At 40.0% G+C, this 25,809-nt stretch overlaps 1 protein-coding gene across 1 annotated transcript in view; it reads right to left on the bottom strand.

The window, feature by feature from the left end:
• The window catches only part of tmtopsb (teleost multiple tissue opsin b), a 47,134-nt gene that overhangs the window by 5,468 nt on the left and 15,857 nt on the right, over positions 1 to 25,809 (bottom strand). Inside the window, exon 3 of the mRNA XM_085468008.1 lies at positions 9,228 to 9,461. Coding sequence (XP_085324134.1) covers positions 9,228 to 9,461 — 234 coding nt within the window. The remainder of the gene's footprint in view (positions 1 to 9,227; positions 9,462 to 25,809) is intronic.

The raw sequence follows: 25,809 nt of genomic DNA, 5'->3' as shown, positions 1-25,809 counted from the left end.
CTCTGGTGAAATGGACTGCATCACAAAGAGAGACTGAAAACGTAGCTGTGTGGCCAGTCTTCTGGAAACAGACACAAGTGATCAGTGCTGCATGTGTCCAGTTGTTTCATATCGACATGATTTCACCTCTGCGCTGCGGTCGGCCCCCGTGAACTGTCTTTATGTGTAGTTTCTGTGTTCGTTCATCTCCTGTGTCTCCCCAATCAGTCGTGTCTCCTTGTCAAGTCCGCGTCTCCATGTCTGTCTCCTGTTTCCTGCTTTATTTTGATAGTCCCTGTCCTGTGTGTGTGGTGTATTCTGCTTTGCTTCCTTTGTCTCTTTATGTTTAATTAGTCCCAGCTGTGTTTCCCTCATCCTCGTTGCTCCCTGTGCTTTCCTTTGCTCTTTGTTGTGTCTCCTCCATATTCCTAGTTATCCTCACTCCTAGTTTAAAGTTCCTAGTTTCCCAGTGTCTTAGTTCCCTCGTGAACCTTGCAAATGGTTTCTGAAGTACAAACACAGATGGCCTATTAAAGTAAATTAAGTACATAATGTCAGATAAAAAATATGTAACAGCCTCCAGCCTGAATTTGTTAAAAAAAATCAAAGAGCTGTGTGCAAAGTTATATTCAGTTACATCATCGTTAGCTATAGAACAAAGGAAGCTCCCTGAAGATTGTTTCTAATGTAACTGAAATAAGACTGAAGTCCACTGTATTTTTGTCCATTATATGATAAGTTTAGAGTGTGGTAAGGTGGATAAATATTGAATTTTTGATGTGTTCGCCTGGAAAGACGATTATAAGAAGAGCGTGCCCATATGGAAAAGAAATAGTAAAACCTTATAAAAGACTTGCATAAGATGTGGCCTACTTCATATAGTGAATATAAGGCTTATATGATTTACTCATGAAAGTGGCCACTTTCTCATTACTTTCATATATTATTTTAGTAAAACATACAAGTTTCATTTATATAATTTTTCAGGGGATCTTATATCTGTTTTCACTCTTGTATGCTTTTCATATAAGTTTCACACAAGACAGATACAAACTTTATAAGATTTATATATATCTTTTCCATATGGGTGGGGCTGCTTTTGTTTTGGTGAGCCTACAACAGAAGACAGTAAAGCTCTTTGTTTGTAATGTAAGAAGTGGGTTTTTTTTCTTATTATAATTGTGGGCTGAGTACTTTTATGCGCTTGACACAATTAACTAACCACAGTGTGGCAACTCTAAATCAGCAATATTAAGATTTCTTCTTAACTGAAAGCACATGTGCTTTTAGCATCAAATCAAGCCAAAATCATGTCTGTTAAGTTTTAAAAAAGAAATTGGTTAAATATACCGCTGCTTTAATGTGTAATCAACTGAATATTGTAGCTAATAAAGATGAGGCTTTTTTGGAAATGTTTGATTTCAGGGCATGAGAAGTAACCACAATGTAACAGCCAATAAAAAGAATTTCAAACACATAATGAAACATCACGTTACACATGGAATGTCTTAAGAGAAATCCTCGAGGCAGGTTTGTCTGTCTTGTGACTGATAAATAGCTAGTGACCATCGCTTGTGACTAATAGATTTTATCTCGCTCTGAATTGGAGATTGCTATACATGCATTTATTTCGTCACGCTTGGATTATTGTAATTCGCTGTTTATGTGTCTAAGCAAAGGTTCTCTGGATCGTCTGCAGGTTGTGCAAAACGCTGCAGCTAGACTTTTGACAAAATCCTCCAAGTACTCACATGTGACACCGTTGTTATCTCAGTTACACTGGCTTCCTGTTAAATTTAGAGTCAATTTTAAGATCCTGGTCTTGACCTACAGAGCTGTGCACGGACTGGCACCTGCCTACATCTTTGATCTGCTACAGCCCTATGTCCCTAGCAGGTCTTTGAGGTCATCTGATCAGGGCTTACTTGCTTTAAAAAATACTAAGAGGAGGACTAGAGGTGACAGAGCTTTTGCCACTGTGGCCCCGAGACTGTGGAACTCTCTCCCCCAAACATTAAGAACTGCGGACTCAGTAGCTGTTTTAAAAAAAAACAACTCAAAACTCACCTTTTTAAAACTACTTTTGGTTAATTTTTTGCCTGTTTTATTTTCTCTTTTTATGACTTGTAATGTGCAGCACTTTGTGATTCTGTCTTGAAAGGTGCTATATAAATAAAAATGTATTTATTTATTTATTTAAGGTGGTGAAGGCTGAAATATTGAGAGCTTCAAAATCAAGATGGTTGCCAATGACGATAGCTTAATACATCACTCTACGGATATAACAGATCTTTATAAAAAAAAAACCTGATGATGTTTCATTCAACATTCTCAGTAATCCTGTAAGGTCAAATTGTTCATGAGTCACGAGCCACTCAGTCCACAGTGTTTTGCAGCACAAAATATCTTGGTGGAGAATTCAGGGGAGAGTCCAAACATACACCATCCTCTCCAAAATAAACAAGCTACCAAGCAGCTGGTCTCTTTGGGATGGAACTGGCTTTGGGCTCCACATTTGTAGTTCAACTAGGGGCGTCAATTACATTAAAACATCATAATTCCTCATTTTATGGCATTTGGCACTGGAGTAAAAAGCATTTTTCTTACACATGATGAATTTGAATTATAAGGAAGAATAGAATATAAGTATTCAAGTCTAAATTCCTATACATTGTACTTACTTTCAATATTTAGTTGAAATATTGAAAAAAAAAACATACAGCGGGTAGGAAATATGCACTTGCTTAGATGAAATGTAACAGAAATATAAAAGATAGTGTTAAACAGCCAACATGTAAAAAGTAAATAAGATGCTCATTACATTGTCTGTATAAACTGGGCTGGAAAAAGTAGCAGCTGAGGTCCGGGTCGTGAATCTGCACAGCGCTTAAAGTCTTCAACTCGCCTCAACACATTGCTGCCATAGTTATGGGCTGGGAGGAACTGAAGACTGAAAGCGCCACACAGTGCGGCCTCCCACATGGCCTCCCGAGAGCTTATCCGAAGTCCTGAAAGTTCAGTTAGTTGCTTAATCGTCACATACAAACCCTAAAAACTTTACCGTCGTAATATGTCAGCCATCAAAGACGGTTTAAATGTCTCACGAGCTCAAAAGTGACAACTTCAGCACCTGAACGACAGGCAGAGGCAGCAGATAAAAACAGACAGAGGCAGATAAAAGACTGTTTGCGTGAACGTATGAGAGAGAGGAAAAAAGGAAAAGGTCACCACGGCACTGTGTCGCTCCCTGATAGTAACATGCTAATCAAAATCAAAGCCACGCTACCTTTGCAAGATTAAAAAGAACTTCATCCTTTACTCCTCCTGCCCATCACCTTTCTCTTTCCCACCTTTCCTTCATCTTAATGTCTTGTATACTTTTCCAACTTCTACTATATTTCTGACATTTCTTCTTCACTTCCAGTCTAACAAATTTTCATTTCATTCCTTCTTTCTTGAAAAAAGTTTCTTCATTTTCCTCCCCTCTTTTAACATCCATCCTCCAGCCTTTACGTCCAGCTTCCTCATTACAGTTATTTCTCCTGTCCTCCCTTCCTCACCTTGGATTTTTTTCTGTTTTCCCCTTTTCCTGTGTCATTTTCCATTTCCTTCTGTAATTTTTTTTACCTGCCTTCTTTTACTCTTTCATCCTTAATCTAACCTTGCATATTATTTCCTTTTTCCCGGTCAAGTTTAGCTTTTTCCTCCACCCAATCAACACGTTTGAATACCTCATATTCCCCTCATTTTTTCTTATGATTCATCGAGATGTCACAAGGTATTAAAAAGAAATAATTTTGTTGAGCTCTGGAGGTCACCGCTCATGAAAATGTAACACGGGGCATCTGAATCCTGTCAAAAACCATCCTGCCGTGACAGATTAACACATTAAAAAAAAACGCCTTGCGTCACTATACAAAGTACCATCGGAAAACATCAAACGATAGCTGAATTTAAAAATGCATATATCACAGATGACAGGATATGACGGAAAGAAAATTTTGCAAGAATACAAATGGATGAGATACGTTACGTTGATTTTGATGTAATTTGGCTGTTTTTCTGAGCTTGTTTTTTGAGTAAAAAAGGAGAAAAATATGTTTTAAAATTTAAATTACTGTGAGAAACTACTGAGTGGTTGTTAGGACTGTCATCACTCCTCCTGCTCAGCACTTTATTAGAAGGTTCCACTCTTGGAAAGAAATTGGCAAGAACAGCGTGAATCCAAAGACACAACTGGCTTTGTGTCAGCAGTTTGCACTCTTCCTGGTGTTGCTGTGAAGGTGTGAGGAAAGTTTTCTTGGCAGAATTTGTGCCCTTTAACACCAGTGATTTGAATACCACAATGTGAATGTCACTGCTGATTATACACAGCATTATTATGCTGGCTTGCTGCAGCATAATAATGCACCATATTACAAAGGAAAAATCCATCCATCCATTCCGTTTATCCTTTTCAGGGTCGTGGGGGTCGCTGGAGCCTATCCCAGCTGTCATAGGGCGAGAGGCAGGGTACACCCTGGACAGGTCGCCAGTCTGTCGCAGGGCTAACACACAGGGACAGACAACCATTCGCACTCACATTCACTCCTGCATTCACACCTATGAGCAATTTGGATTAATCAATTAACCTATTCCCACTATGGAAAAATCCAGTTTGGCTAAAATAACAGGCTTCTCTAGTCACCCAGACAGTTCTCACTCCCAAGATGTATGCTGAGATTTTGTCAAAGCCACGGGCATAAAGATATATATAACATCAGGTGTTGTAAACGCTTGTATCCATTCTTCCTACTATATGCCATTTTTCTTGGGAAACAATCCAGGTAGTAAAAATGATTAAAATGGGGAAATGAGTGCACCTGAAAGGTGGGAACAGCCAATGTTTCAGTTAAGTCTCTCTCCATTTGTTTGTACATCCATTTGTTTTGTTTTGTCATTCTCACACCCCACTGTATTTTGGTTTAAACAGAACTGAATAAATAAACTTTTTTTCTTTTTTTTGAGTTACAGGGAGGCTGGAGCCTATCCAGGCTGTCTGTCGCTGCCTCTTAAGTTCCAAAACAGAAAAATAGTCCACGAAAAGGCCGTGGGTGGCAACAGGTGGTTTGTTTCAGAACACACTTCTGACTTCTTTGAAAATATATGGCGTTTATTTCATGGTAAAATACAAAGAAAAAAATCAACCCAATAATGTCTTACAACTTAAACATAAACGAAAGTTAATTTGATTATATTTCAAAAAGTGGTCAACAAATCATTTTAAACCCTCGTCCCAACTGACATTTGTTAAACAAACAAAAAAAAAACATTTCCACCACACCCCCTAGTGTGCTCTTAATCCCTTAATTAATGGGAGGGTCCAAAAGTTACCAAACTAACCACTTTTCCAAAACTTTCCCAAAAGTAAAATTAATTACAGACTGACAAAGCAAACTATGATATTCTTATTGTATTAAAGAAAAATCAAAAATGGATACAAATTATGTTTCATAAAAATTCAACAAAAATGGCCACAACACTGTCCTAGGGTAAGAGACCAGGTGCATACTTACAAGTCACTAGTGGCTGGGCTAATGCAGAGTGATGGACAGCCACTTACACCCACATGTACACGTACAGCCAAATTAGACCAGAGCCATACTGATATATCAGTCATATGTGTCAATATTTATACCAGCTGATGAATGAAACTTCAATAAGTAAAGCGGAGGGAGCAGAAACACCTTTCACGCATGTTTTGAGTTTTGACACTGCATAGTTTGTCCACTAAAGGACACTCTGCTCAGATGGGCTGGTTGTTGCAGGGCGTAAAAGACTAATTCATAACTTGCTCTGAGAATTATAAACAAGATTATTTTTAAGCTTCATTGTCATCAGTTTTGTGAGGATGAGTAAATAACTATACATAACAAATGTTTGGGAAATATGTTTTGTGTGTCTGAAAGCAAATAAATATAAAAAAAATACTCGATATTGTCTAGTATCAGTCTAAAAACTCCCACATTGGTCGGGCTCTAATTTAGAATCCCAATAAACCTAACAAGCATGTCGTAGTACTCTAGGAGAAGGCTGGAGCGCTTGGGGAAACTTCTACAGGAAACTCTACACAGAAAGACACCCCTCCCACCCCCCGACAAGTTCGCAGATCTGAACCAAGTGCTGAGGCAAGAGTACTGATCACCGCATCACTTATGTTTTTCCCTTACTCAGTAAGGCAGGAAGATGAGTCCCAGGTGGACTCTTGCTTTAGATGTCAAATGCCCAGCATCCACCTGACATGACCTCCTCAGGAGAGGTCGTCAGGAGAGAAGTCTGACTGGAATGGTACACCTGTCAATCTACAATTCAGGTGTCCTAAGATGAACTCAGAAAGGACACGAACCTCCCCTGAAGAACAAGAAGGGCAAAAACTTGCTTGCTCTTGACTTCCAGTATGAATATGAATGCAGTGGATAAATCTGCAGAAATTATGCGATGCAATCATGTCTGCATGGGGCAGAAGCTCAAAGGAATCTTTCTAATGACTTGTAGAGGTAAAAAAGAAAAAAGAAAGTAGATTTTACCCAGTATCATTGTTTAGATGAACTTTTGACAACTGTGATAAGGTTTTAAGGTTTACTGACATAACAGGAGAAACCATAGAAACCATCGTTTTTTTCTCACTGTAATAAAAATAATTGCGTAAAGCCATCCTCTGTGTGCTGATCTGATTTGTTTGCAGTCATTAAATTAATCTGCTAATGACTGCTTTAAAGATTTATCGACAGTGAAATTGCTAAAAAGCACCTTGAAGTTTGATCTGCTGTCATTTAGGAACAGCAGTAACATCAACTAGATTTTCCATCGTCCGTAAATGTCACTGATGTGTATCACAACTGAACAGCGGGGCGAGGTGGGGGTGTTTTATGACTTTGACACCGTTAGAGTAATGTCAGCTCTGTCTTTGTCTGCGCTGCGTCTTCATGTGTGTTCTAGCTGAATATGTAAAGAAAGAGACAGCAGAGGGTGAGAGGACGTCTGCTTGCTTTCTCCACAAGTGTAAATCCTATATTTCTTTAGTCACTGGATTTTTGCATAGAAACCTTTTGATACTCTGACAATTGAATGTTCTCATTTTTTTTTCCAAGCAGCATATTAATGGACAGAGCATCAGTCCTTACTGTTTGCAAGCATACATCACTGTAAATCACTGCATTTCACCTGCTTTGGTACTAACGAAAGTGAAAACGGGTGCACTGGAGAGGCAACAAACAGGCGACTCCCAAAAAGTGATTTTTCTAAAGAACAGCACAACAGAGAGGCCTCCCAGTGGCGTCCGCTCTGTTCACAAATAAGAGCAAAAATGAGGTGTAAGAACATTTTGTCCAATTTAAATACAGCACTGTTTTGTTCTCTAACAGATCATTATGAGCCTTTGGTAGGGACAGTGGCTGATATTCAGATTATTAACAAGAAAATATTTAACTTTTATTGTTGCCTCTGGTTGAGAAGTTTATGGATTTAATTGGAGTCAGAGCTGATACAAATGGCTTCTGGCAACGCTCGGTTAAATCAGCAAATCCACTGAACAATCAGCTGCTATGTAATATTTTTGTTTAGCTAAAAAAAAAATATCAAGGAGAGATAAAAAGATAATAGATTATTTTGCCTTGAAGATGGAGCGAGTGATGTTTTGCTCATATAAAGCCACAATTCTAAAGCCTGCATATGGCAGTTCAAAGATGAGTTTCTTTGAATGTCAGTGGAAGATGCAAACAAAGATGACGCTGCCTTGATGGTCGGCATGTAGAACGCAAAACTGAGAAAATGAATGTCCTTGAGAACTGTGCAACAAAAAAACCAAAATGACAATTGACTGCACTCCTAGAAAAGTTGCAAAGAAGCATTAACAGTGCAGTAAACCTTAAACAACCAGCAGTGAGCAACTGCAATATGAAGTTGAACCAGTCTTAATAACTACACCCAGTCAGCCATCAAGACAAGCTGAACTCTCTGTTTTAAGCATTCTTTAAGCTATCTCAATAAAAAACATCCACCCTCCAATTGTCATCCATATTTTATGAAAACCCATAAATTTACCAATAGCCTCAGAATAACAACGGTATGATCTTTGGAGAAGGTCAGAAGGATGTAGTGTCCTTTACATGCCTTTTATTATGTTTGCACTGTGTGTTTCTTTCTAAGATATCATTGATTTTTAAAGTTGTCCCTGTCAAACAAAGCACCTCTCTGTTCTTGTTCTCATGCCGCGTAGTGCTCATGCATTGAAAATGTCTGCAAATCCTCAGATTGTGGTAGTATATGTGCATTGTTAAGTGAATGCAAGTCAGCTGGTTGGAGTTTGAGGGTGCAGCTGTCTCTGGAACCGGCTGGCCATTAGTGATAATGTTTTCCCCTACTACTCACCAACGTTGCTTCTGGAATGACCTAAGGGAAGCTCCTCAGGGACATTGTGAGTGGAGTTAATTACATCATCAAGTATTATATCAGATTAAACTTGCAAACCATGTGACAGACTAGAAGAAGACTCAATCTCACTGTTTAAAAAGGTTCTTACTCAATTTATTACCCTCTAAATGTTAAATGTATACATCTCTTTTACTCTGTGTAAATGACATTAAGCCAGTGCTGTGAGAAAATTTTTTGCCCCTTTCTTGGTTTTGAAAACACCTAAATTTTATGGTTCCAGCTTTTAAATGTAATGTAATGTAAACGATCTCGTCTGCCTTTCAGTAATTTTGATAAATCTAGAAATTTGCGCTGTTGGTTGAACCAAGCAAACATTGAAAAGGTGTCATTTTGAGCTTAGAGTAGACTCAGTTAAACCATTTGTGCCATCAATCAGAGCTGTGAAATCACAATTTAGTTTAGATATAGCTTCCAGGTGTGAAAAGAGTCTCTGTAAAAGGGTCAAATGTTTAATTTTTCATTTTGTCACAGAAAAACTGCTTTCGGTTTGGTTTAATTATAGGTAGGAAGGAAGGGCCACACAACATCCATTTGGGTAGTTACCCGCGTTTATGTCTGCATAAATTAGGTACCATAAACTGTATGCTTATATCTCCAACACTAACTAATCCAAACAAGATGTAGACAACCTTAAATGAATTATGATGGATCTACAGTTATAAAAGAGATGCTGCCTTTTCTACTGTAAGCATGTTTTAGAATAAAACTGAAGAGATGTTGAGAGAGAGTGATGTTTGCAAAAAAGTCATTAAGACAAATAAAGAGCACTAACCCACCTGTTTGTTCATGAATATGTAGATAAAGGGATTGATGACAGTGGACAATTTGGCCAGCAGTGACGGCATGATGGTCGCCTCTGGTGTCAAAAGATCATGCGGGCCGAAGGTTGCAAGCAGAGCTGCCACACCATAGGGCAGCCAGCAGACCAGGTAGCATACCACCATTGTGACAACCATCACCAGCACCCGCTGTTCTCTGCGACGGGTCACCACTGAACTCACGCTGCGGACCTGACAAAGAGGAAAAGACACTTTACTGATCTACTGTCATGATGCCAAAAAAAAAAAAAAAACAGACAAAAAAACAGTGGTGCTGCAATTTCAGCAGCTTGTAGACTTTTCTCCCCCAACAGTGGCATTAATCTCTGCTTTATTATTCCCTATGTCTGTGCCCCCCTGACCAGTTATAAAGCTGCCATACCTCCCCTCCAAAAGCACAACTCAGAGCTGACTTATGTAAAAACACACCTTAAACCAGAATGCAAACATTAGTTTTCAAAAACCAAAACACCTGATGCACAATAACCTAAGACCATAAATGCAGACAGCAGCACGATGAACATCAAATAATTCAATCAATTGGCGGGACCCACAGAGGCCTAGAGCAGTAAAAGCAATATTCTTTTAGCAACAACAGAGACTAATCTGTATGATTTAATACGCTGGAAATCATAAATAAATAATTTCTATCATACATAAAAGAAGATGCGATTTTACTCAGGTAAGAAAAGAAAAAGGAGAAAACATCATAAAAAGTTACTTTTGTCTTTTTTCCCCATTTAATTTTCATCAAACTGAATTTTCAAGGTGGGTTTACAAACTCACAAGAAAAGAAAGAAGACGTCCTCAGACTGAGAGTGCTTGGAGATGAGTAAGAATTTTATTTAATCTAATGAATAATTAAGTGTTCATATTCTTCTCAGTATCTAGATTTATACTTATTTTGTTGATGAAACCTTTAAAAAAAAACACAGGTATGGCTTTCTTGTGTTAGTGAGTTTATGACGTTATCAGTTAATGCCGGTGAACGCTTTAGTCACTGGGATTAAATCAGAACTGAAGCATTGTCTGTGCTGTTAAATGTTAAATGGACAAACATTAAATACTGGTCTCTTGTGGCATGTAATTAATTTAAACATGGACGTCATCCAACATGTCAACTACTTCCAGGTTTAAACATGCACTTGGCACGCACTGGTTTGTATTACAGACAACAAACATGCACTTGTGTTTAGGCACTTGTGCTTGTTTCCATTATGTGTCAACTGTTGAAATTTCAAGTAAAAAAATGAACATTTGGAGAACAAAATCACGTCTTCCACATTACTCTCAGCAAACTGTAGCCTCTCAATCCATGTGACAGCTGCTGTGTCAGCTGGACGTGGAGGATGTTTGAAGATTATTTCAAGCCTTTACCCCCTGAAGCACATTTTTAAGGCAGAGTGTGCTAGAAAAACTAAGATATGTTTGGACATGTGACAGCATCAGGTCAGACATAGCGCACAAAGTGTCACACGATCAAGGACATGTTCCATCACATTGCTGGGTTGACGGTTGGAGTTTGCATACAAGCAGAATGTGTGAGCATCTCTAGCTTTTCTTTGGAAATGATGAATCTGAACTAAGTTATAGATGTTAAGTAGAATGATAAGTAAAACATGGGCATCAAAGGCTCCTGTACACAGCAGTGGACAGAAGCTCAAGACTTTCCCTGATGAGTTTCTGCAGGAATCAAAATCTCATCAGTACTAAGCTGAACAAACATTTGCCATATTTCATGCCTGAGAGATTTAAAGCATGTCCTACAGACCTCATCTGGTTGAAAGAAGAGTACATCTGGATCTTCTCTGTAAATAAATATTGTCTAATGTTATGAATATATATTAGTTTGAACTAGTCTCAAAGTAAAAAGTGTTTGTACTGTGGCACAAAGGGCAAAATTGCAATTCAGCCCTTCTGGTCATTTGTCCCAGGCAAAAGCAATTCAACAAGCAGTCTATGCATCCGTAATTCCTGAATGGAAGGAAAGTCCAGACCTTACTGTCCAATATACTGAAGGAGCTGAAGGATGAATGAGATTAAATGTGTACAGTTGTATGCAGAGCAGAAGGTTCAGTCTGCATCCTGAATCTTAAGTCTGCAACTCTTCACAAGGAGGAGATGAAAAGTTCTTGCCAGCCCATAAAACTGCAACTCTAGGCAGCACAATGTTCTCATCATTTCCTAATCAAATAGATCAGTTTTTATGGACATCAACTTCATTTTTATAAAATCACCCAAGAGATGACAGCACGGGGATAGAAAAAAGTATTATTAAGAAAGCTTTGTGTAAACCAGAGGGACAGATGCAGAAAGGAGTGGAGTAGTCAGATTACCAGATAAATAAAACTGTCTAGAGGCAAAATGTACAGCTCTGTGAAAAAGCATTCTTCTTAGTTTTTATATTTCAGATAATCAAGCAAAATTTAATATTAGACAAAGATAACCTGGGTAAATCCAAAATAAAGTTTTAAAATGATGATTTCATTTATTAAGGGGGAAAAAAGCCATCCAAACCTACCTGGTGCTGTGTGGAAAAGTAATTGCCCCTTAACCCTAATGACTGGCTCTGCTACCCTTGGCAACAAGAACTGCAATCAAGGAATTTGAATTAACTGACAATGAGTTTTTTGACTAATGTACCCCAAAACTTTCATTTTGTTTTTTTGTCCTGCTGCCGAACCCAAGCACCATCGAGCCTCAGGACATAAACCAGACATTATCCAGCCCCAGACTATCACACTACCACCACCATGTTTGGTATGATTTTCTTTTTATGAAATGCTGTTAGTTAGATTTTTTTGGAAGGCTTAATTTCTGTAACAGATTAGACTTTTTCTCATCAGTCCACAGGATATTTTCTGTGAGTCTTTCTGTTCATCTTGGTTAACGGTGGCTTTCACCTTGGATCTCTTTCTTATTGTTGAATCATGAACTCTGACCTTAACCAAGGCAGCTAATGCCTGCAGTTCTGTAGATGTTATTCTGTTGCTCATTTAACTGCATTTTGCATTTACTCGGGTCACCATTGTCTAACATCAAACTTTGTTTGATGATGTGAAACATTTAAAAGCGAGAAATACTCAGTGCTATTGAATATTCTGACCTCACATTTAGTCCTATTTTGGTAATATAAATTATTACAAAAATTCCAACTTAAAGGGGTCAACTTCAAGGGGAGGTATTAGATTTAAATTATTTGCTCTAATTGCATTGGTGGATGCTTAAATTAAACATAGATTAAAGATGGTTTAAACAGGTTTAAGCAGAGATGGATAAACTCGCAAAAAATAAGGTCAGCCAAAAGCTTAGGCTTTGTGTTCTGACCTAAATGCTTTAATTTAATAGTTTAATTCTTAAAACATTAGCTCAATTTTTTGCTAAAGAATTGGAGACAAATAAATGAATTGAATTGAAATAGTGTGCAGACTTGTTCCCCCTTTTAGAAAGACAAAAATATATTAAATGGTGCAGCCACCATTTAAAGTGTATGACTATTAAATTTTATCAAAATTATTTCGCATCACATCAAACTTTGGCAACTGTTTAATACATCTCATAAGCTGAGGGTTACATTAAGAAAGCTCCTTTTAAAGTCCTAATGGTAGTTATACAGAATCTCCTCGAAAAGACAACCCACGGTGAAATTTCCTGTCTGTTTCACCAGTTCCAAAGTATTAAATTTAACCATATTAGTAAGACTGTTACACATAAAGCAAGCCAATGGTTTGAACTTCCTTTCATTTTCAGTCTAAGAGTGGTGAGGTTACTCGAGGCTGTCACTCTGTTTAAAGTCATCAAGGTTGCAAAGAAGCTCTAAAAGGTCAGGGACAAGGGCACAGAGTTCCACAGGAGGCAACAGTAATGTTGCTTTTTCCACTCACTGGGGAGAAAGCTGTCGCATCCCATGTCAATTACAGTTTTGCAGACTGAGTCTGAGTTGCTCACCTTAACAGTGAATGACTTGCAAAACAGCTCTACCTGCTCTATCTGCAAAGCTTCTGCTGAGGTGTTTTTCAATGCTGCTACCAAACCACTCCTATAACCTGCTATTACTGGAGGGATCTTCTCTTTTGGTCATTTGTTTACATTCAGTGCCAGTACGTACACTCTACTCTTTCATCGCTATGTTTGTCATTTTAGCTTATTTTAAAGCCTCCTTTCTACTTTCTTTTTCAGTCCTGACTGGTAATCATGGGTACCTACTACTCTTTTTCTTGTCTCTTCATTCTGAATAAGAGAAAAAACTGGAATCCAATAGCTTTATTTGCACTCAATAGCCAATTCTTGCCTTCTGCTGGAGGCCTCCAGCTAGTCTGTGGAGATGCATTTCATCGCCTTCCTCTCGTCAGTCATGTGTCACATTGTGCTTTTTGTTTTTGTTTGATTTGAGGTGCAATATAACTTTATTCTCATAGGATGTCAATCAAAATTTGATCCAAGATGATCGTCATGGGGTTTTTTTTTCAAGCTAAAATAATTGTGCTTGCCTTTGCATGTTTGCAGACTGAGATTCGGAGTCATTTTTAGTAGTAGCACCTGTAGTATCAGTTTATAAACCTGTGCATCAGCAATCAACCAAAAGTAACCTAATAATAGAATAAAATCTATATAGGCAGAAAACAACAAGTACATTTAAAACAATATATTGATATATATCATTATGATAATTAATGCATAAAGATTTGATGACAAGTCTTTGTGGTACTTCACACACAAAAGCTCCGTCAGCTGAAAATTATACACCAGGTTCTTGCAGTACACGTATTCTTAAAGAAGCTTTAAGGCTAAGAAACAGAAACATTTTAATAAATATGTTTGAAATCTCTGACGGGCCCCATCAATAAAACAGATACTTTGCTGACTTTGTTTTTCTGCCAGTGAATGGGAGTAGTGCATTTCAGTAGATTCTCATTTTTTTTCAAGGTTTAACATATCAGCTGTCAGTGTTGTGTGCTGCAATAGAAAAGAGCGAAGTGTTTACAGAACCAGGATGCTGTGTTTGTTAAACCAAGAGCGGTTTAGTTATGAGATTGTTTTAGAATGGGGAACACTTTCTGATTAATTTCACTTAATTTAGCTACTTGGGGATTAAACTATTTTTATTACATATTATCAGGCACATTAAGACTATGAAGGGAGAATGATGGTTTTTGTTCTTTAATTAGTGGCAAAATTAACCAGCTTTAAACCGCATCTTTAGCCACTTTGTTAGCAGTTTGTCTTTAAAAAAAACACATTTATTCATATAATTATGTAGCTTAATCTGTGAAAAATGCCACAGATAATACAGTTTGACTGGCATTAAACGGTATTTCTGCACCAACAAGGTGATTCCCAAAGAACTATTGGTTATTGTCCACTTGACATCTCTCAACATGGTGTGGAGAGAGTTTAAAGAAGTCTGAAGAAATTGAGTGGAAGCTCTGTCATGGTTAGGGGCTGCATTTCAGCCAGTGGTACTGGCGATACTGGAAAATTGAAAGAATTATGAACATAGAAAAGGCCTGCCATGCAATACCAACTGGCAACAGAATTTGCCTCCCCAGATTTCAACATTATTAAAGCAGTGTTGGATCATCTTGACAGATAAGAGAATAAAAAGCAGGCAATATCCAAAAAAAGAGCTTTGAATGCATCACACCAGTTGCACCTTGCTGCTGTCTGTGAAGGTTGTATGACGTCACATCAGTCACACAGGTTAGAAACGCGCTGCTGTCACACCCGTCACACTGCCCGTCACACCTGTCACACCATGCTGCCTGCGCGGTTTAACTGGCAGCTCGGTTTAACGGGTATTACAGTTTCATGGGTAGTGTGTTTTTATAGGCAGCGCGGTTTAACGGGCAGCGCGGTTTTATGGGTAGCGCGGTTTTACGGGTAGCGCGGTTTCACGGGCAGCATGATTTCACGGGTAGTGTGTTTTCATAGGCAGCGCGGTTTCACGGGCAGCGCGGTTTCATGGGCAGCATGGTTTCACGGGTACCACACTGTCATGGGTAGCGCGGTTTGTCACACCTGTCAAACTGCGCTGTCTATGAAGGGGTATGTTGTTCGTGTGAACTGACCATGTGAGATCCTCTGCCAGATGTACAGCTAGGAAACGGAAGCTGTTCAATCTTTCCACAGCAGCGCTGTTGATGGTGATCGGGTATGTGCTTTACTACACCTCTAGAAGGTCATGGGTGACTGTGGCTCATGGGGTTGAGAAGCGCATCTGTAACTGGAAGGTCGCCGGTTCGATCCCCGGGCTCTCTGTCCTGGTCGTTGTGTCCTTGGGCAAGACACTTTACCCTACCGCCTACTGGTGCTGGCCAGAGGGGCCGATGGCGAGATATGGCAGCCTCGCTTCTGTCAGTCTGCCCCAGGGCAGCTGTGGCTACAACTGTAGCTGCCTCCACCAGTGAGTGAATATTCATTCGCTCACTGTAAAGTGCTTTGGGTGCCTTGAATATAAATCCAATCCATTATTATCATTAGAAGTCCACTATCATCTCTTTTTTTTTTTTTTTTTTTTTTCTAAATGACATCAGAAACAGCAGTATGCGACATTACGTGATGGCAGAGCTTCAGTTCATCCTTTGTCATTTTTTTTTTTTTTTTTTTTAATAAATAGGACAGGGGGAATGAATGAGAGAAAGAGGGGGAGAGGAAGAAAGAAAACCAAAGGGGAGAAGAGACGGTGAGAAGGGGGGGGAAGAGAGAGAGAAAAAAAAAAGAACTCCTGGGTCACCTGTATGGAGAAAAAAACAAAAAAAACCAAAAAAAAAACAAACAGAGGAGACAGCAAACAACAAAGAGCAACATAATAATAGAGAAAACAAAGCACCATCACAATAAACTAGCTAGTCATAGATATCAATATTTACTAAATAATAAACGATATTGTGCAGCACGCAAGATAGACAGCGCACAGTGTGCTTTGAGGCAGCAGCCAAGAAAGCTTTAGTCCGCGTCTGTGAATACCCATGTGTGCATACCTGTGTGGATCAGCATGCTTGCATTCCAAAGGTTTCTCCATGTAATGATCTGCTAGGGAGTGTGGGGGGGCCACAGCCCCGTCTTCCAGGGTGTGAAGCGGGTATGGAGGAGATCAAAACTCCAGACATCCAGAGGCCCCCAGAACACAAGAGACCATGGAAGACCAACAGAGGGGCAGCCGCGCCACTGTTCCAGTAAGAGCTGAGGAGAGTCCCAGATGAGGGCTCGCCCAGCAGCCGCGGAGTCATGCAGCCACTATCATCTCTTCTGTTTTTGTGACATTGAGGGTGAGATGGTTCTCTTAGCAATAAAGTTTAAAGGCACTGAGATCCTCCTTCACAATAAAATAAGAGATACTAGTGGCCGTGCAGTCGTAGGTGTAGAGTGAGGATAGGAGAGAGCTCAGTATACACCCCTCACGTAACAACGCGCTGCCATCTGCAAAGGCTGCGTAACATCATACCAGTGACATCGGATACACAGGTCACACCTCGCTGCGGTCATACCCGTCACATAATGCTAATGCTAATGCTAAATTGTTTTAAATTACGGGCTCCGAGGTTTCAATAAAACTGTAAAGGATTACAAATGTGGAGTAAAGCAAGCAAAACTCACATTGCTAGCAAAGATGCAGAAGCCTGAAGGAACTCTTCTCCCTCTTCAGTTTCAGTTTCTTCTGCTTGGTATGTGGCTTGAACAAACACACTCAAGAGATTCAATCGCAAAACTAAGGGGATGGCTTTATTTGTTTGTCCTGCAAGTGTGAAAAATACATGCTGTGTAAGCAAGGGATTATCTTAACCCCAGGTAACCTTACGCCTACGCCGCTGTGAGACGACAAACATCAGCACACATACAAGGCAGCAAAGCAAAGCTAAACGCATTCCCCAGCTGATGCCAATCTTCCTCACCGTGAGCATTTTCTCTTGTCTGTCTCCACGGGAAGCTGCATTTTGCTGCGGTTAATTAGAAAACTTGCCAGCGATCCTCACGCAACATTCGATTATAAAATCACCACATCACAACAAAGCTGAGAAAGTATTTTTAGTATTTTAGTATTTATTTATTTATTTATTGTCATTGTCAAGAACAATGAAATTGCGTTTGGGGCTTCCATACAACCCAAAAAAAAAGAAGAAAATAATAAATACCCCTTAAAACCCAAGTGTACATATTTAACCCAGTGTGACTCCAATGCAATAAGACAATCCTTAGCAATAATGTTCGTAGAAATTCAGACAAAGACCTGAGAAACATGACAAAATACAACAATGCAACCCATTCAATATTATTGTACTGTGAGATATGATAGTTATCTATTTAAGAAAGAGGGGGGGGGGGGGCAGGAGGGGGAAGAGAATAAAGATATGATGCACCAATGCAGACCAGTTCATTGCTATTAAGAAGTTGGATATGGTTATTGTCCGTGAGAGGGGGGCAGAGAGTTCAGGAGCCTCACAGCCTGTGGATACAGGCTGTTGGCCAGTCTGGATGTTCTGGCCTGTATAGACCTGTACCTTCTCCCTGAGGGCAGCAGATGGAAAAGGTGGCGCGCAGGGTGATGTTGGTCCCGCAGGATACTGTGCACCCTCCTCAGACAGCGAGTGGGGAAGATATTACTGATCTCTGGCAGACTTGTTCCAATAATTCTGCCAGCTTCTTTCACCACCCGCTGGAGTGCTTGCTGATCGGCCTTGGTGCAGCTGGGGAACCACACTAGAAATCCATACGTCAGAACGCTGCTGATGGCACAGTTGTAGAAGTTCAACATCAGAGATCTGGGAATGTGTGCGCTCCGCAGTCTCCTCAGGTAGTAGAGGCGCTGTTGGGCCTTCCGTACAACTGAGGTGATATGGTTGCCCCAGGACAGGTCCTCGGTCACAGTTACCCCCAAGAATTTAAAACTGCTCACCCTCTCCACCGCCTCACTGCCAATGAAGAGAGGCAGATGGTTGTTATGACCCCTCTTCCGGAAATCTACAATGATCTCCTTGGTCTTTTTGATGTTTAAGACCAAGTTATTGTCGTGGCACCATGACTCTAGTTGTTGCACCTCTGTCCTATAGTTTGTCTCATCATTGTTGGATATAAGTCCGAGCACTGTAGTGTCATCTGCAAACTTAACAATGAGATTGGACGCGCAGGAGGAAATACAGTCATGGGTGAAGAGAGTGTATAGCAGAGGGCTCAGAACACACCCCTGAGGGGCACCGGTGTTGACCACAAGGGTGGAAGAGGTGTTCTTACCCACTCTGACACTCTGTCTACGGTTAGTGAGGAAGTCCACAATCCAGTTGCACAGAGAGGAGTTAAGTCCCAGTTGGTGGAGTTTGGGACGGAGTTTGTATGGCCGGATGGTATTAAAAGCCGAGCTGTAGTCTACAAAGAGGAGCCGTGCATAGGTGTTCCTGTGTTCCAAGTGCTTCAGTAATGTGTGCAGCACTGTGGCGATCGCATCCTCGGTTGACCGGTTCTCCCTGTATGCAAACTGGTGCGAGTCCAGGGATGGTGGAAAAGCAGCTCTGATGTGTTTAATGACCAGTCTCTCCAGGCATTTGGCGGGAATGGGGGTGAGTGCCACAGGTCTGAAATCGTTCAGACATGTGACATTTGACTGTTTTGGGATGGGAACGATGGTTGCTGCTTTGAAACAGGATGGTACCAGTGAACAGGACAACGAGGTGTTATATATAGAGGTGAAGACGTCCGCCAGGTCCGCAGCACAGTCTTTTAGCACTGATAAGGATTAGGATCCTTATCAGCTCATTAACCAGAGGGACTATCAGTTCAACTCTTGTTTTAAGATTCTGGCAACAAGTTTGTTTTAATAAATCACTTATCAACTTGGTAATTAGAATGATCGCCACCAGCCGTGAATGAAAGATTTCTAAGTCGCAGAACTAATACATGAAACAAAGAGCTATCTTCCTGCCTTAGGGGCTTACTCTGTAGAATCATGGCTTAATTTAGTGGACAGAAAGAAACAATCTTTCTCAAACTTTCCTCAGTATCTTTCTGTGAAAACAAACTGCATATTGTTCTTTTATTGACCAGCAAAACCAGCAGATCTGATGTGGTTAAGCGAAATGAAAATGTCACTGACTGTTCAGTATAAAAGAAAATTCCCACTGATTGCATCCATTTAGCTTTTTATTACAGAGTGACAGGAAGGATTTATTAGCACACTTTCTCTACCACTGCAGTGATTGTTTGGCTGTATAATATAGCTGACATATTTATCAAGTTACCTAACAATTCTCAACCTACATGTGTCTCCAGTGAATAAAAGTCCAGTATTTACACTCCTCGTTTGCTCTGCACCAAGTCCTGAGACACCAACTTCTGGGTCATTTTAGGCGCTCTCCCTTAAAGCCAACATTTTTCTGATTGGATGCCGGTGGCCTAGCAGGTGACTTTGACTGAGATGATTGAATATAGAGCCAAGAATAAAAACTCCCTGAATGCTAGTGTCTGGATCACTCGTACATGTACACATGTACATATACTGACTTAATTATATAAAACTTTGGCTACTTATGCTTAATCTGAACCATGTTAGGAGTGCACATTTGTAGACCAATTCTGCTTTACAATAATGATCTGAGATCATGAATGAAGATGATCTGTTGTAATCTTACAAGAAATCCAACTCTACAGATGAGCCTTTAATGGCAGATGCAAATAGGAAAAATATGGAGTGCAAAAATGTAAAGAAAGTGGAAATCAAAGCACAAGGAAGCATCCCTGAAGAAATTAACAAAGAAACATTACCAGACGACTTGACAAGGACAGAGAGGAAACACGGGTCTTTATACACACAGAGACTAACTGGTAATGAGAAACAGGAAGGAGAGGGTCACAGATGAATATAATTAACAAACAGGTAAACACACTTCATAGTAAAACAGGAAGTAAACAAGGGAAACATGGTCACAAACAAGAAGTATGAGACAAGGAAACAAAAAGGACCAATGCATAAACACAGAGTGAGTCAGGCACAGATATAACAGGAATGCTGGGAAACCTACTTTGACCATATAATAATAATAAAAATAGATTAAAATGAAAAGACAAGAAAACAAAACCTCAACAGAATATATGTCAAATAGACACAATAATAAAATATTTTGCAATGTAAAATTCTGTCCAGAGACCAGTTGGCAACCTTCTGGCAACCACTGATCACAGGGGAAACGTGTATTTGGGGCTAGGTGAAGTTGGTTGTGGAGAGGTGTGTAGTGCTACACCACAAGCATCCTTGCAATTGCTTTGGCAGTGGATAAAGATGAAACCATGAAGTGCAACAGATACCAGAACTGGAGACAAACCAACATGTTTCAAAAAGCCCAACTTTTACTTTGAAGGGTAAAGTTTCCAGTTAGCATCACACTTTCCTCACGTGTTTTCAGTGCAGCAGCCTTTTTCCAGCTGATTTTACCTGGAAATAGTCAGCAGACATTCACCAACTTGCTGCTGAATCTACATTTTATATCTCTAGACCTGTGTGACTGAAGACTAAAGCTACGTCCACACATACCCGGGTATTTTTGAAAACGCAGATTTTTCTCTGCGTTTGCATCTTTCGTCCACACGTAAACGACGTTTTCGGTCACTGAAAATGGAGATTTCTAAAAACGCCTGCCAGGGTGGAGACTTTCAAAAACTCAGTTTTTGCATTTACGTGTGGACGAGAAAAATGGTGAAAACGCAGCGTCAAAGGTGTGCGCCACGTTATTGTTTCAGTGAAATGAATTTCTACAATACTGTTACTGTTAATTGTACTCTCTGCAGTGTTTAAATGCTTACATATACACACACAGTTACTGTCCCTCCACACATACGACTCGGTTCTGCTTCTATGCCCCATCTTTGTTTACTTTTTCCCACCGAGGCTTCTAGACTTCTGATTGGCCAACATTTCTGCACGGTTAGGAATATATCTCCACCTGTTGCTTTGGCATGTTCCTAGCAGCGTTTTTCTTCATTTCTGCGTTTACGTGTGGACGGGATTCTTTTTTAAAACGAAAATGAAAAATCTCAGTTTTCAAGAATACCCGTGTACGTGTGGACGTAGCCTAAGAACCATAGATGTAGAAAGTAAGCACCAGCACAACAACACAGAGAACATTAACTGAGACTCAGAAATCATCAGAAACAAGAATGAAGACAGAAGAAACCATCTGTCTATGACTATATCTTTTTTTTGTTTGTTTGCTTGTTTGTTTAACACACTTGTTTAATATGAATAAAACCAGACACAGTTTTCTAAAAAATCTTAATCATTACCAAAAAAAAACTGTTTATGTAAGATGATCCAGGTTTGACTTGGTGTCGACCACAGGAAACTGTGAAGGGCATTAAAAAAAACAGAGTGTATACAGTAACTGCCAAAACGACATTAAAAAAATATCGCAGCTGTCAATCTCAATAGTCATCTTCCTGCTCAGCTATACTCTCTGCTTGTTTTTTTTTTTTTGGGGGGGGGGGTCCTTGTTCTCTACACCTACATCCATCAATGTACCTGCCATCACTGACAGGATGCAGTATGCTAAGAGACTTCTCACTACATCTGGCCCGTCTTCCTCTGCTTAATTAATTCAGATGGCGTCACTGATAAAGTAACCGAGTCTGCAGCATCACTTTCTTTATCTGTACCAACTGCTCCACTCCTTGTCTCCATATCTTAAGGAATTTAATCACAGTTTACAATAGAATGTGAATTTAAATGATGCTTTGAAATCTGATATGGTTAATGTAATAAGGTTTAATCCTCTTTGGACAACAAACATGCACATTTGCAACATATTTTTGGGACAATCCATCTGATGGGTTGAAATATCTCAGTATGGATAAAAGGAAGCCAACTGATGGTGACCTCCAGAGATTACCAGCCTCCACGTTAGCGATGCAGAAGAAGACTGACTTTGAAAAGTTACAATGTGACGTGTTTGCATTTAGTATGGGGTCATGCTTTTAATGTTAATACAACCAAAAAAGTTGCATTATTGAGACTTCAGTGAAGGTGTGTAACTATTTTCTTCTTCGCTTACTCACAGGTAACACTGCAATACAGATAATATTTGAACTAGTGATTATTGCATACAGTTACACTTAAATTGAGTCTCTGCTCCAAACAACTAGTAAAAAAAAGTTCCTTATGCTTGCAGGCATGGAAAAGACCCAGAGAAGCACGGTACATGAACCAGCAAATGGTGTGGCAAATTAAATTCTTGTGCAAACAACATCAACACAGACAACACCCACAGGGCTAATAGAAACGAACAGTTCCCACAGTTAATGTGAAGACATATGATGCACAGCCGAAGACTGAGGCAACCCTAATTCTTAGACTCACTGTGCATGTAGCTGTCACAGATTAACATGAAGGACATACATCACAACGAAGGCAATGACAAACAGGCATCCATGCAGAAAGAGAACAAGGGGGCCATTGTTTGTGTATAAACAGACAAGCAGAATATTTACAGCAGTGATTTGGAAATAGTTTTATCAATTAACTTATATAATTTTTTCATCCATCCATTCGCTTCCGCTTATCCTTTTCAGGGTTGCGGGGGGCGCTGGAGCCTATCCCAGCTGTCATAGGGCGAGAGGCAGGGTACACCCTGGACAGATCGCCAGTCTGTCGCAGGGCCAACACACAAGGACAGACAACCATTCACACCTAGTGGCAATTTGTATTATCCAATTAACCTATCCCCACAAGCTGCATGTCTTTGGACGGTGGGAGGAAGCCGGAGTACCCGGAGAGAACCCACGCAAACACGGGGAGAACATGCAAACTCCACACAGAAAGACCCGTCCTGATGGTGGAATTGAACTCAGGACCTTCTTGCTGTGAGGCAACAGTGCTAACCACCGTGCCACCGTGCTGCTTTTTTCAAATGAATTTATTTCAACTATTTGACGGGTTAGGCTCAATCACTCAACATGATCTTCACTTAGTTTTATATTTGTGAAAGACATTTTCAGATTATTATTGTAAATATTTCCCATTTTTCCTTCAATCATCACAGATTATGACCCTAAACCCAACACTAATGCTATACAGAAGACACAAAAATGCCCATTCTGACATGCTTCAAAAGCTATATGTTTGGTACTTTTTGATGTTCTCTAAAGTTAGTGTTGGGGTTACCACTGACAGCTTAAACACATTTTGCCTTTTTAAGTTTGTTGCAAACTGATTTTGCATTACTCTGTTAAATCCTTCACCGATTTCTGGTTGAAGTGTAGAAGATTTTAGCCTAAACTCTGAACCTCAGAGATGGTTTTATTAATTTCATCAGCACATATAAACTACTAGGTACAAATCTTTATAGGTTATGAGATCCTAATAACAAATTTTGAGATCTGTGTTTATATCACAAACTAACACAAAGAAAACTATCTGTCCTTTTAGCAGTACAGCTGAATCAATGTGTCCTCTGCTGCCTGCAGTAAATAATGCAGGATTATCCATGATGGATTACAGTTTGTTCAGTGACCTTTCTTCCACAGCTGTAAAAATGTCCAATTTTCAGCCAGTCACAGAAACAGCCTTCCAAATACGCTTATTCAGCCTGGTGGTGTTAATCGCTCTGATGTCTGTGTAGGTTCTCAGTCATCCAGGAAAAAAGAAGGCAACTGGACTTCTTTAAGTTTGTGAATACATTTCACTTGGCATCCAAGAGGCTTCTCCAGAGTCCCAGGTATTAGACACCTGGAACTACTCACCAACTTAAAGAAGTCCTCCAGTCGCTTTCTTTTTTCAGATTTCAAGCTGCTAGCTAAAATGCTGCTCTCCCTGCAGACCACAGCTAAGTGCACTACTTCATTTTGCTGCACACATTGAAGGATCAGCTTCCTTAGAAAACAGAGCTCTTGCTCTTGCACTTTTATGCTACAGCCTACTGTTGAAATGGACAGCCAGGTACACGTACCCCTCTACCACATAAACATCCCATCCTAGGACAGACACAGACTGTAGCTGTCTTTTTCCTTCTGAAGTTGATCACCATTTCTCTGGTCTTATTCAGGTTCAGAAGCAGATTCCTCTCACACCACTCCACAAATCCACTAGTGTTTTGTACTCCTACTGCCCATTCAACCACTGTAAAATCAGATTATTTCTATATGTGGCATGGTGAGCAGGAATGGAGGAATGGAGACAGCACAACCCCCTGTGCAGCTCTGCGCAGTCTGACATGCTGCAGCTTGTTTGTCGGGTAGTCAATAATCAATTTTTGCAGCATGTCATAAAGATGACACAACAGTAGGACAGTGGGAGCACTGTTTGTTCACAATAGGAGGGCCCTGTGTTCAAATTCACCAGCCAGCTGTGTGGACTTGTGCCTGCATGGGTTCTGCAGCCTCGTCTCACAGTCCAAAGACAGGCATGCTGGGTTAAATATCCCTAGATGTGAATGTGAATGGGCATCTATGTCTCTGTGTTTGCCCTGCAACAGTGGTGAGCTGTTCAGGGTGTACCTCACATTTTGCCCAGTTTGATTGCCCAGTGAGATTGCTATTAAACATGAAGGAGGAGGTGGGACCTCAATATCACATCTCCACCCCCATCTGCTTTACAGAATATCCTTACAAATGAGCAGGGAGCCCACTGGCTCCACTTCTGTTAAGTTTTATCCAAAGATTCTATGTTATGCACCCACCATCATATGGTCCATATGGTTTAGTAACTCATCTCTGACCTTGAGTATGTAACTCATCCCATCTCTCCACCTAAAGAACAGCTTACTTTGGAGCTGCTTCTGTGTAAATTGTTAAAATCATAATATTATAATGTTTAACCTAATTAATGACCCTAATAGAACGACATATTACAGACAGGCACCATCAGCCTGAAAAGAAGAATGCATTTATATTCATGAATAAAAAGAAGTTAACATGTGTCACCATCAGAGATTGGCAGTAACGCGTTCGCGTTACTGTAATCCGATTACTTTTTTCAAGTAACGAGTAAAGTAAGGGATTACTATTCCAAAAACGGTAATTAGATTACCGTTACTTTCCCGTAGGAACGCTGCGTTACTGCGTTACTAAAACCGTGATTTTTTGCGAGAATGTCTCATGACAGTGACGTAAGCAAGTGCAACGTTCGTGACTACAGCTGTGTGCAGATCAACAACGGACAATATATCGAGTGCAGGAGAGAGTATGAGCATGCAGCATTTAAAGCGTGGAAGTACTGACCTTACTTTGAGTTTGATTCCATAAAAAGTGACAAAAACATTAGTGTCCGTTGTGCGTGGGAAGAAAACTTCTTTTTACAGCGAAAAAAACCCCGTAACTTCCAAGCAAGCACCAAGTGCGCTACAACGTAATGGGAAATTCACAGAGAAACTCGCGGAGTCTTCCACTGACCGCTGCGGCACACCTGCACCAGGGTAAACCTCCACCTACCCAACTCCTGCTTTACAGGTGAAAATAGAGCAAAAGGACCGCTAGTCTTTGACTTTATTTATTTTCTGCTGTGTTTTACTTGCATCTATTTGAAAGAGTGAGTGTAAACACAAAAAAAAAATTATTTTATGTGCTG

The sequence above is a fragment of the Copadichromis virginalis genome, linkage group LG9 (assembly GCF_057382275.1).
Source record: "Copadichromis virginalis isolate Kocher_CV1m ecotype Utaka linkage group LG9, C_Virginalis_male_GT1.1, whole genome shotgun sequence".
Classification (NCBI taxonomy): domain Eukaryota; kingdom Metazoa; phylum Chordata; class Actinopteri; order Cichliformes; family Cichlidae; genus Copadichromis; species Copadichromis virginalis.
The sequence above is the reverse complement of the archived record's forward strand: the minus strand, read 5'-3'. Positions and strand labels throughout refer to the sequence as shown.